Raw genomic sequence first — 13,290 nt, 5'->3', positions numbered from 1 at the left:
ACAGGGGTAATAAGATTTTATAGAAAATGGGGCCCCTATATAGAAACTTTGCCTAATGAAACCCAGACTCTGGTATTACATCTATACGAGAATACTTCATGGTCCCTGAAAAGACAAATAGTGAATGCGGGATAATTAAATACTGTATTTGCTGGCGTATAAGACTACTTTTTTCCCATGAAAAACATGCCTCCAAGTGGGAGGGTTGTCTTATACGCCGGGTGCACTTATATAACAAACTCTATATTTTGAGTGGAAATGTTGGGGGGTCGTCTTATACGCCCAGTCATCTTATACGCCGGCAAATACGGTATATGTCCGAGAAAAATATGTCTATATAAGTTTAAGTGGCTACAAATTAACAATATTGAGAAAGATTTAAGATAATACCCAAAAACTAATACAAAATACACGATTGGTATTGGAGTGATAATAATATTTTGAATACAGAAGGAAATGTAAGGAAAAAGAGTGAAGCATTAGGATAACACCCCTAGAACAATATAAGACGTACAAGGTAGTATTTTCTTTTTTTGTTGTTGTTTCTGAAAAATATGAAATTCAGATGGTAGTAATGGGAAATATAGAGATATGAATCATTTATGAAAATTAAGATCTTAGGCAAGATGTGTTTTTGGTTGTATGTAAAATTATTTGTTTGCTTTTTGAGATGGACAGTTGCAGGAATGTGGTTCAAAGGAAAAGAAAACAGAAATCACAAATTAATTCAAGAAAAATAAAGCATGAAATTAGTGATCCTTGATAAGTGAAGTTTAATATAATAATGAAAATACAAAATATGAACTGGGAAGGAATAGCCTTTAAACATATTGGAAGAAATGTGTAACAAAATGAGAGGAGAGGAAAAGAAATATATTGCATTCAAGTTGAAAGCATGAATATAATACAAAAGAAAGAGGGAAGAAGGAGATAGAGGAAGATAATTTTATTTTTTTCTGTAAAGCACTTAACAATATGCACATTAAAAGAAAATGACTGAACACCTTAGATATAGGCAACAATTTCTTTAGCACTTTATTTAATTAAATTACACTTCACAGTAAGGATTGTCGATATCCTACAGTAGAACACAAACACAGTAAATATAAAGATTATTTAGAGAGGTAACTCAATATACTTCTCCGCCTTCCCATCACATATATATGCTGTATAGTGGATGGGGAATAGGAGGAGAGGAAAGTTTTCTCCCCTCCTCTCCCAACCCCCCCCCCCCACCACCCTTTTTTCCCCTTTAAACACAATAAATAGGCAAAGTTAAACATGTTAAATATAGGAAACACTTTATCTAACCAAATAACACTTCACAATTCAAGTAAGGATAGTAGATATATCACAGCAGAGCACTAACACAGTAAAAACAAATATTATTTAAATAAGTTAATATATCCCTCCCCCCCTCCACCCATATATAAACTAAGCTACAAAATAATCAAGTATATAAAGGATGCAAAAAGATATAAAAAAGAATTTTAATACCGATATTGTAGTAATATCGGAAAAATATATTAGCATTAATACAGGAAGATACGTGAGAAGGATAATCCCAGGTACTATAATGATAAGTATTGAAGAATAGGTATAAGTAAGTTTACTTATGAAATACAAGGACAGAAATCTGACTCAGAAGAAATGTATGAAGATGGATATATATATATGCAAAATGACAATGTGATGTAATATGATGGAGTAATGGTGAACTGGAAAATGTAACTGTCCATATTTTATTTTGTTTGTTTGTATGTGAAAAATGAGAAAAATATTAAATAAAATGTTATAACCCCCCCTCCCCCAAAAAAACAAAAAAAAAACCACTTGTTTGTAATAGCCAGAGTTAGTCACTGTATCCTACCCCTCACTCCATGCTCCATTCAGGGCCGCCAGGAGAAATCCTGGGCCCTGGTAAAACAATTTTCCTGGGCCCCCATGGTCAGAGCTTCCCGCAAGTGCTGCCTCCCCCAAGCTGTTGCATGGTTTGCGGACCTGTTTTTATACCGATGCCTCTAAAGGGCAGATAGGGACAGTGCGCGCCTAAGGCGCACACCAAAAATTTACACCATAATTCCTATGCCCAATACACATTATGCCACACACCATAGTGCTCAGTACACATTATGCCACACACCGTACTGCCCAGTACACATTATGTCATACACCTCAATACCTTATATATTTTACCACATGCCATAATGACCATTACATGTTATTCCATGTACCATAATGCTCATTTAATATTATGCAACACACTGTAATGCCTATTACATATACCACACATATTATGTGACACAGAGTACCCACCCACCAAATACAAAAAAACCCTTTGTGAGTGTCCAGACCCGGGCCCCCCTGACAGGCCTGGGCCCGGGTAAACTGTACCTGAACCCCGCCCCCCCCCCCCCCCCCCCCCTCGGCGGCCCTGGCTCCTTTCCTCCTGACTAATGACATTACTGTATGTTAATTGTTCGCACACGTTGGCCCATATACTAATGTATAATTGTGTTGTTTATCCTCCGTATGGCACTGATGAGACCTTGGGGTTTCACATAAATAAAAGATAATATTGTATTAATGTAATATACATGGTGGGGAAAAAAACAATTAACATTTTTTTTAGAAATGTAAAGGATTGGAGTTCTTCAAATATTCTTGAACCTGAAAGACAGCAACATATTGTATCATTAGCATCGTGTTTCTTTATAAAACATTTTTATATTTCAAAGTCTGCACAAGTGGTGGATGCTGGCAAACTAATGTTTCATTGTTTTTTCCTAATCATTGGTAATATGAATGGGTTCATTTTGTTTAGAGTAATCATTAAAGGGGCCACACAGTTACAAAGTGGCATGAAGTCCCTAATTTACAGTAGACAATCTTCTATACTAGGCCAGTCTAAGTCAGACAGAAGTCCAAATTTGGATGTGAATCCCGTTGATATCGGCAAATAACACTCGTGCAGTAGAAATGCGCACAATGGATTGTTTAATAAATGCTGATGGACTGAGTCATCCATTGGCGGTTCACACTTTCCATGAAATAGATGTCTCTGGCAGCAACAGGGTGGTGACCATGTAAACACACGGAACAGGTCTGTCTCATGAGAGTGCAGGAGAACTTCTGTGGTCCCTGGCAGTGTGTGGATGGAGATGGGACACCTGCTCCTCACCAATGTTTTGCACCTACCATGAAGTGAGTGTAAGCAGGGCCATAACTAGGGGGGGGGGGGGGGGCTAGGGGGTCGCGCGCACCGGGCGCTGGAGGGGGGGGGGGTGCAATACTGTCACTGTGTGCCACTGTGTGTCACTGACCGCAGTGCAGGTACAAAACTGTCACTGATTTTTTCACATCTCAGCCGAGTTCCTCCTTCTTGTTTTGCCGTGCGGGTGACGTCGTGATGCAGGCGCCGCCCACACTTACGTCATATAGAAGGTTGGGGAAGAGCGAGTCGGCACCTGAAAGTCAGCGTGCGGGAAGTTCTGTTCTTTCCCGCCTGCGGGAAGGCAGTGCGCAGGACGAGGCAGCACAACACAGCCGCTGCCAGCGCAGCATCAGGCCTCCCAATCGCCACCCCAACCATCGCCGCAGTCGAGGATGGTGCAGAGGACTGTCTGGAGGAGCAGTGGCAGCCCCTGGCCTGAGCCAGCAGTGAGTGACAGCGGGAAGACAGCGCGCAGGACTAGGCAGCACTACAGCCGCTGCCAGCACGCCATCAGGCCTCCCCATCACCGCCCCAGCCATCCCCATATTCGAGGAGGACGCAGAGGACTGTATGGAGGAGCAGGGCAGCCCCTGTCCTAAGCCAGCAGTGAGTGACAGCAGGTGCCTCAAGATTTAGTCCTCTGCAATATTGGGGAGAAAGTGGGGGCCTGGGTTAGCCAGCGACTGTATTCTGAAGTGAAAGATATGTTTATCCATCAGTCACTGACTCTTTGAAGGTAAATTATTATTAACCAACTGCTGACTGAGTCACAGTCAGCAACTGGTTAATAATTTACCTCTAGAGAGTCAGTGACTGAGGGATAATTTATAAATATATATTTCATTTCAGAATACAGTGTATATATAATAATATATGATATACAGTATTGTCCTGTTTGTTGGTACATATAGCTAGATGGGATCATATTGTCTGCTGTACAAGATAAAATCATCTCCAAAAAGTGTGCAGAAGCTCTGACGACCAATTTCCCCATCACCCCGCTATTATACACCTTGCCCAAACTACACAAAAACCCGTTAGATCCCCCGGACGACCGATTATTTCGGCCCGGGGGTCTCTTTACTATACGATCTCACAATATCTTGACTCCTACCTCCAGCCAATTGTACAGGAACAAAGTACTTTCCTTAAAGAGACAACGGACCTACTTGTTAAACTACAATCTTTACAAAACTTACCTGAAGAGTTTCTGTTCTGCACATTAGACATTGTGAGTCTATATACCAACATCCAGCATGCCGCAGGGGTAGCAGCCACGAGATCCCTTATAACGGACAATCCTCTTTTTAAGGGCCCAGCGATAGAATTCTATCTAAAGTTACTCGAACTTACGCTGACACGTAATTATTTTTACTTCGATGGCACCTACTACCTGCAGCGTTGGGGCTGCGCGATGGGCAGTTGCGTAGCCCCGACGTATGCGAACGCATTCATGTTTGCGATGGAGGAGAAACTCATCTTATCTCAGCCGGCAGCAGCACAGTCGATTATCTTCTACACAAGATATATCGATGATATTCTGATAATATGGACGGGAACCACTTGCCAACAGTGGAGATCCTCACATTAAATTTACTTCCACTATTGATCCAGTCACAATAAGCTATCTGGATGTACAAATCACACGCTGTGGGAGTGTAATCGGTACTTCTGTGTACCAAAAAACAACCGATAGGAACACCCTACTGGATGCAAGTAGTCATCACCCCCTAGCATCCAAATGAGGTCTCCCGTTCTCGCAGCTGTTAAGAGTGAGACGTATCTGCAGCAATGAGGAGATAACTAATATACAAATGGATCAAATGGTCTCCAAATTTGAGCAGAGAGGATATAGTTCCAGTGTCTTGGCCCAAGCCAGGGCAAAGGCACTGGCAATCCCAAGAGAGAACACCTTAAAGAGTACCCCCAAGAAAGTTCTTAAAGATGCCTTGCCATTCATCAACACTCACTCCACAACCAGTTCTTCAACGATGAGTGTTTTGAAAAGATTCTGGCCAATGGTTAATAAAGATCCGGATTTGCCGGCTCTCAAAAACGTGAGGGTGATGCCCTGTTACAAATGGGGCAGAAACATACGTGACCATGTGGTCAAAACAGATGTAACCAATCTGAGCAAGGTAGTCAGCAGTCACTTCTTAACTAGAAAGCCAGGCAACTACAGGTGTACAGGTTGTGTCACCTGTGGTTACCTGGAACCGGGAGATTCTTTTGTACATCCTCATTCTGGACAGCGCTATAAAATCAAACATGTTTTCACATGCTCAAGTCGGTATATTGTATATATCATCAAATGCCCTTGCGGGCTACTTTATGTGGGAAAGACGACCAGGACATTTAAGGAGCGAATGGCGGCCCACAGGTCATCAATTAAAGCAGCATTAGAAGGGGCTGCTTCGGATCAACCAGTCGCCCGACATTTTCGTGACCATAAACACCCTCTTCCCACACTCAAGTACAAGATGATCAACCAAGCTACTGCCAGCATACGTGGTGGGGACAGAGGAAAGCAATTGCTTCAATTGGAAGCAAGATGGATTTTTAATCTGAACACCATACACCCTCATGGGTTAAATGAATATCTTTCATTAAGTTGTTTCCTGTGATCCCCCATGTTATACTTTCCACCTTACCATGACAGGGTGCCTTTTTTCCTTACCATTTGGCTGTCAGTTATTGATCTATATGCTTTGCATTCAATATGTTTCTCTGTATGCCTTTGAAGTCTCCTATTGGATTGGGGTGCTGTGCATCCTACGTGAAATATTATGTTTGCTACGTTTTCTATGACCTCTCTCCTGAGCTCTCTTTCTCTTACATGTTTCTCAGTTTGCTCCTGGGGTTGCACGTGGAGGTGATGGTTTTCTTTTGGCATTTTTTAACATGCCTTGTCTACTTTGTTTATTTCTTTTCAGCGTTGCCGCGTCCCCATGGTAACCAACACAGACGGAGGGAGCGGGCAATGTTGGATGACATCACAGCTGCCGCGCCGCTGTGGAGCACGCCGGGGGGCGGTGCACTCGCTGACACGGGTGTCCTCAGATCTATTTAGGTAAGTGTACATTCATTGTAACTTTGTCTTTGAAAACGAAATTAAATTTTCGAAACGTCAGCACCTTACATACTACTGTGGTCTGCAGTCTCTTTTACCTTATTGAGAAGTCCCGTGAGTGCCGTCCCGGGTACCGCTGGTACCGAGGCTTCTGTTTATCCGTGGGGATTTGGAAAGGCACCTGGGCAGCTGTGCATTGCAAAGTGGAGTGCCGGATATCTGGGCTATAGATATATATCTAAATATATATATATACTAGGTGATTCAGCGCGCCCTACGGGCGCTCTTCACACCATCGTAAGGGGCTGCGCCCCCTTAATTTGTGAATGTTTGTATTGTGAGAAATATGGTTAGAATTGTATGAAAGATGCCTGTATTGCAACTTGAGTTATAGGTGAAATGTGTTTAATAGAGAGCATATGATTTGGAAGGGGGTGTGTATTGTTTTGTTTAATTAAAAAGCAGTTACAGAGTAAGATGTACATTGATAGTGTGGATGGTACAGTGACATTTGTGGGTGTGTGTGTGTGTGCAATAGTATTGTAGGGTGTTTTTGAGTCAGCGGCTCCCCACTGGTGGAGGTCACAACACAGGAAAACAGGAGGCTGGGTAGTGATAGGGTGTGTGGGCATAAGGGGGACTAAAGAGGAGGGTGGGAGACACAGTGCAGCATCTGCCAGTGGGTGAGGGTCCAGCGTCGCAGTACAGGAGTACAGGATGGTGGCCCTGAGTCAGTGTCTCCTCCTACTGGGTGGGAGTTAGGGTGCATGAGAGCAGGAGGCTGGGCTATGAGGCATGATAGGGGTATGTGGGCAACACAGCGTCAGCGACTCCCCAGTGGTGGAAGTTATGGTTCAGGAGAGCAGGAAGCTGGGTAGTGATAGGGGTGTGTGGGCATACGGGGGACTAAAGAGGGGAGCAGGGGTGCCGTGAATTGTGGGAGGGGCGCAGGGGGTGGCGTGAATCTCGGGAGGGGTCAGAATTGCGGGAGGGGGGGCGCAGGTGTCGGTGAATCTCGGGAGGGGGCGGGGGTCCTCAAAGTGCAGGAGTGGGGCGTGAATCACGCAAGGGGGGGTTGCGAATTGCGGGAGGGGGGGTCGCAGCGAATTGCAGGAGGGGGGTCGCGGGGGCAGGGGGATGCCGCGAATCGCAGAAGGGAGGGCGCGGGGGGCTGCCGCGAATCGCGGGAGGGGTGGGTCGCGGGGGTTGCCGGCGAATCGTGGGAGGGGGGGTCACAGGGTGGGGTGGTGCCGCGAATCACGTGAGGGGGTGGTCGCAGGGGGGGTACCGTGAATCGCGGGAGGGGTCGCGAGGGGGGGGGGGGGTGCCGCGAATCGCCACAAGCAAAAAATCAACACAGAAAGGTCAACACATGTAAATGTTGACATAAGTTGTGGCATTTCATTGGTGTCCATGTCGACACATGGGAATGAATGTGAGAATATTCAAAAAAATGAAAAATAAATCTCAAAATCTCATGTCAACCTTTTTCATTGTCGACCATAGCCATGGGGAGGGGGGGTTGCCGCGAATCGCGGGAGGGGGCGGTCGCGGGGGTGCCGTGAATTGCGGGGGGGTTTGCCGCAAACCGTGGGAGTGGGGGCGCGGGGGGTGCCGCGAATCGCGGGAGGGGGGGGGCGCGGGGGGGTGTTTTGCCGCGAATCGCGGGAGGGGGGTCGCGGGGGGTGCCGCGAATTGCGGGAGGGGGGTCACAGGGGGGGGGCGCGAATCGTGGGTGGGGCGGCGGGGGGCGCTCACCTGGTGCAGTGTCTTTGCTGGGCAACATGGGGAGGCAGAGGATGTCTGGCACTGTGGGCTCACTGGGCTGGTTCTCTGTCATGTGAGTCAGTCACATACCTCCCAACATGACCCTCTCCAGGAGGGACACATTGCTCTGTTTCTGGACTTCCCTCATAATGTATGATTGCCATCACCTGTTTCACACATGTTATTAATTGATTAGAAAGGTGCTTCAACACAGGTGCTGGCAATCATTAATTAAGGGAGAAGTCCAGAAACAGAGCAACGTGTCCCTCCTGTTATACACACACTCACACACTTTGAGTGACAGATGTAGCCAAATATATAAGATATATATATATAAAAAATATTTTTTTTGGGGGGGGGGGGGGGGGGGGGCACTTAATTAATGTCTTGCCCCGGAAACCCTAGTTTCGTCCCTGGTGTAAGCCCCAATACTAATGTCAGAAAAACCGCGGATGGCTCGCGCCAGCTGCATAGAGGTAGATGGATAATCGACAGCAAAATATCTAATTACCATGAAATACCATGCAGGCTGTCGCTGCTGGGGGAAATGTGGGCACAGATGCAATATTTCACATCAGAATACTGGGGTAATACTTACAGGCTAGTCAGTCTAATAGCATTGATCAGATTTCTTTAATATAGAAGTTTTTGCATTCGGGTATGGTATACTGTAGCTCACAAACAACATCATTCTAGGTAGACCCCAACACGTTGACATGGAAAAGGTCACCATATGTTTTTCACTTTTTGTAGTGTTGACACCTGAGCAGTGGACCCCCAAATCGTGCTTGTTAGGTGCCTTCCCTATACTTGGGCTTTACTAGTATGATTCTTAAAAGTAGCCGCTATATGCAGATATAACTGCCGAACACACGCCTGCCATTCTTTACACATTGGACGTTAAATATTTTTAAATTATTTCCTTTAACCCTTCTGTCCAGTTCACCCCAAACCATGGGATAATTGGGGTTTAAATCAAGAACCTCTGCTGGTCATTCCATGATTTAGAGAGATGTTTTGTGTCACTAGCTTGCTGTAGGATGAACCCTTGACCAACTGTACATAAACCAGAGGGTATTACATGGTGCTACCAAGTGCGGTGGCTGTCCTTCTGATTCAGAGGGGTTTATCCTACTTCTTCTATCGAAGATGAGATGTTGTCCATAGCAACCAATCAGATTCTACTTATTTATTTAGCACCTCCTTCTAAAAGATAATAGATAGAATCTGATTGGTTGCCTATAGAAACATCCCATCTTCAATAGAACTCCCATCTTAGTAAATAAACCCCCGAGTGTCAGTCGGGATCCCGTAAAAGAGCCCCAGATCATCATGCATCCTCCTCTATGGGGCAGGAGAATTCAAGTGTGATAAGGAGAGATAAACGTCCAGCCAATCAGCTCCTTACTGACTTTTTTCAAACACAGCCTGTAACATGGCAGTTGGCAGGTCATTGGCTGGACGTTTATCTCTCTTTGGGCCAGATTCTCTAAGCTTCAAAAGTGATAAAATGGAGAGTGATAAACAACCAGCCAATCAGCTCCTGTCTGACATTTTTCAAACACAGTCTGTGACATGGCAGGTAGGAGCTAATTGGCTGGCTGTTTATCACTCTCCATTTTATCACTTTTGAAGCTTAGAGAATCTGGCCCTTTGGATTTATCTCTTGTTAAGGCTTAATACATCTGTCCCTATGTTTGTTAAAAAGGTTACTTTACTAAGCACTGGCATGTTAAAGCTGCCACTTCCCAGTGTGTTTAGCATAAGCCCAAACGTCCGAATTCAGGGGGACAGTCAGGGCCGGAGCTACCACTAGGCAGCCTTAGGCAGCTGCCTAGGGCGCTGGCCACTAGAGGGCGCCCCTATACTGTCATCATAAAAATTAAGTATTTAAGTGGACTTATCGGGTCTTAGGAGAGCCTAGCACTTCCCCCAGCACATTCAAATGCTGTTACCCCGGCCAGGCAGGGTGCAGGTACTGCAGGAATTTGCTGGGCTCAGCTTCCAGCAGCAGCCAGCAGTCGTGATGCTTGTGTCTGTGTCCCTGCTCTTCAATCTGATATGAAGTTCTGCTTCAGTGCTTCCTTCCTGCTGCTGCTCTTCACACAGAGATCGTCTTGTAGCTCCGCCCCCCTCCAGCACAATCTTCTAGAGACCATGCCAGACATACACAAAAGGTAACTGTATGCATATGAGGGAGGTGTCTGGGTGCAGGGTTGGTTTGACATGTGTGTTGGGGAGAGTAGTGGGCTGGGGGACATGTGTGTTGGGGAGAGTAGTGGGCTGGGGGACATGTGTGTTGGGGAGAGTAGTGGGCTGGGGGACATGTGTGTTGGGGAGAGTATTGGGCTGGGGGACATGTGTGTTGGGGAAAGTGCAGGGCTGGGGGACATGCTGGGGAAAGCGCAGGGCTGGGGGACATGTGTGTTGGGGGAAGTGAAGGGCTGGGGGACATGTGTGTTGGGGGAAGTGAAGGGCTGGGGGACATGTGTGTTGGGGGAAGCGCAGGGCTGGGGGGACATGTGTGTTGTGGAAAGTGCAGGGCTGGGGAACATGTGTGTTGGGGAAAGTGCAGGGCTGGGGGACATGTGTGTTGGGGAAAGTGCAGGGCTGGGGGACATGTGTGTTGGGGAAAGTGTAGGGCTGGGGGACATGTGTGTTGGGGAAGGCGCAGGGCTGGGGGACATGTGTGTTGGGGAAAGTGCCGGGCTGGGGGACATGTGTGTTGGGGAAAGCGCAGGGCTGGGGGACATGTGTGTTGGGGAAAGCGCAGGGCTGGGGGACATGTGTGTTGGGGAAAGCACAGGGCTGGGGGACATGTGTGTTGGGGAAAGTGCAGGGCTGGGGGACATGTGTGTTGGGGAAAGCGCCGGGCTGGGGGAACATGTGTGTTGGGGAAAGCGCAGGTCTGGGGGACGTGTGTTGGGGAAAGGGCAGGGCTGGGGGACATGTGTGTTGGGGAAAGTGCAGGGCTGGGGGACATGTGTGTTGGGGAAAGTAAGGGGGGGGGGGGGCGCAGTGTTTGATGTTTTGCCTAGGGTGCCAAACCTCCTTGCACCGGCCCTGGGGACAGTTAAGGTTTTGGGGCATTTCCCACCTGTGGCCCCCAGTGTCTCACAGGAAGTTGGGAGAGGGGGCGTCACTCTGTCACCATTACTCTGAATAGCAGACTGGTGTGAATGGATGGTGCATGTATCCCTTGCTTGACAAGAAATAGGAGCTTGACTGCATGTCATGCCCCCAGAATGTCATGCACCAGAGGCTATGGCCTCACGGATCGAGAATGTGCCCTTTTCAGTGCGCATGCTTCTGTGGTGAACGCAACATCCTGGGAGGTGACATTCAAAGTTGGTAGGTATTAAGCCAGAAATTTTAATGGTAATGCTTTTAATAGAAAACCAGGGGGTATTTTAATGCTTGTAACAGCTATTTCTTTTTACATTTTGGGTCAAAACATGCTCAATCCATAAAACTTTTGTTCAGTCTCCAGTAGCCCACTGTAAAGGTGCATACACAAGGTGCAATTTTGGCTATGTATGAGGTTGACTAAGGGGGTTATTCGGATCCCATAGCTGCTAATTTGCAGGCCGGGTGATTATCGATCCACTGTGAATGCTTATGTCCCACATTATACCGCATACGCGAGTTTGCAGAAAATGCATGTGATGTCAGTTCCAGACTGTTTCTATCGCACCAGCCAGGTATGTCCTGGGTTATGCACAGACTGCACTCACTGGAAAGATAATTCGATGGTGCATTTGCAATTAATTGCAGGGCTTGATGTGTTTGCAATCTTTTTGCAGGCTTGCACAGGGTGGGATTTCACTCTGGCAGGGCAGTGATTACCTGGTCGAAGGGCTCTGCAAACCAGCATCTCAGCAATAAGGTGTGAATAACTCCCTATGTACCATTGTGACTATACTGAATAGATTGTGCACTTTCTAATCAAAATTTGTTACATGCACAGTCTATTTTTACTTGCAATACTTGTCACTTGCTGTGCTATTTTTAGATTCCTACCCACACCACAAGCATTAGATCCTACATGCCAGTTGTATGTAACCTTCATGACATGCACATGGGCAGTATGACTTGCGAGTCCCTGAGAGCCCGTACATACAGGTATGTGTTTAACAGCATTACAGGGGGAGCTACAGATGGGGCTGTTCTCTGCCATTCTGCCAGCGCGCCATCTGCTGGTGAGCGGATGGCAAGTCCATTGCCGAGAATGGGGGGCGCGACCGTCTCCGATGTGCGCGCGCCCTATTCGCCGGATGTCAAGGGCGGCCGGAGATCGGTGCGAGGACAGCTAGAACCTTTAATCAGGCCCTGACTGTAACATAGTGTTAAAGTCGAATTACATACACGCCATTTTAGAATGGTATGGCTGCCATGTTGGTTCGCAGAGATGCGCAAATAAAGTATAATACCCAAGTTCTGTGTAGCGAAGCGAACCTTAAGCGCCGCCATACTAATACACATAAATTCATATTCCACACTTACACAAAATAAAATATAGTTAAATGTAGGTTTAGTTCACAGCACATAGTTTGACCTATAATACACGACTGTTTCTGTACATGTTTAGTATCTTTATGTTCCGTGTCTCATGCGCAGCACTCCGGTCGTAGAGAAATGTTCGCAAGTCCTAATGTCTGATAATTACGGACAAAATCCATAATCTATGTACTTTTGTCATGTGAACTGAGGAAGACAAAGGAACAGATTGTAACCAGTTCTTGTGGTTGATTTACGACCCCCTATGACGATGCCAACAAAGGACACAGGAGCACATTCCCTCCTTACCAATCCACTTGAAGTGCATCCCCTTTGCTCCAATCCACGAGGACCTGACATTTGAACTCTTGGACCAATGAAAACTTCCTTTGACCTCTCTTTGTGTGGACACTATAAAAGTAGCGATCCCTGGCTGGCTCGGTCACTTCTCCACTGCTTTTTCTCCTCCTCCATCCTGGCCGGGCTAAGTTCTATTTGAACCTAGCGAGCTCGACTGGACTGCGCTGCGCTATTTGATATGACGGTAACATTTGTATTCCTGTATAGTTATGGCTGATTATATTATGTATCTGTTTCTTTTCCCCTAGTAGTGTTAAAGCATATTTAGTATTGTAAATTCAACTGTTATTGTGTGTTATACTGTGTTCTTCTTTCTGTACCCCCCTGCTGTCCGCTAGGGACTAAATACATTATTTGGAGACTCTATCTCCTTACTTTGAGT

At 46.3% G+C, this 13,290-nt stretch overlaps 1 protein-coding gene across 1 annotated transcript in view; it reads right to left on the bottom strand.

Annotated features, from left to right (window-relative positions):
- Nucleotides 1-2,452: 2,452 nt before the first annotated feature.
- The window catches only part of LOC146026120 (uncharacterized), a 72,900-nt gene continuing 62,062 nt past the window's right edge, over nt 2,453-13,290 (bottom strand). The window contains exon 12 of the mRNA XM_083156516.1: nt 2,453-2,670. Within this exon, the coding sequence (XP_083012642.1) occupies nt 2,629-2,670 (42 nt within the window). The 3' untranslated portion in view covers nt 2,453-2,628. The remainder of the gene's footprint in view (nt 2,671-13,290) is intronic.

This window comes from Crinia signifera, chromosome 1 (genome assembly GCF_055691185.1).
Source record: "Crinia signifera chromosome 1, ASM5569118v1, whole genome shotgun sequence".
NCBI lineage: Eukaryota > Metazoa > Chordata > Amphibia > Anura > Myobatrachidae > Crinia > Crinia signifera.
The sequence above is the reverse complement of the archived record's forward strand: the minus strand, read 5'-3'. Positions and strand labels throughout refer to the sequence as shown.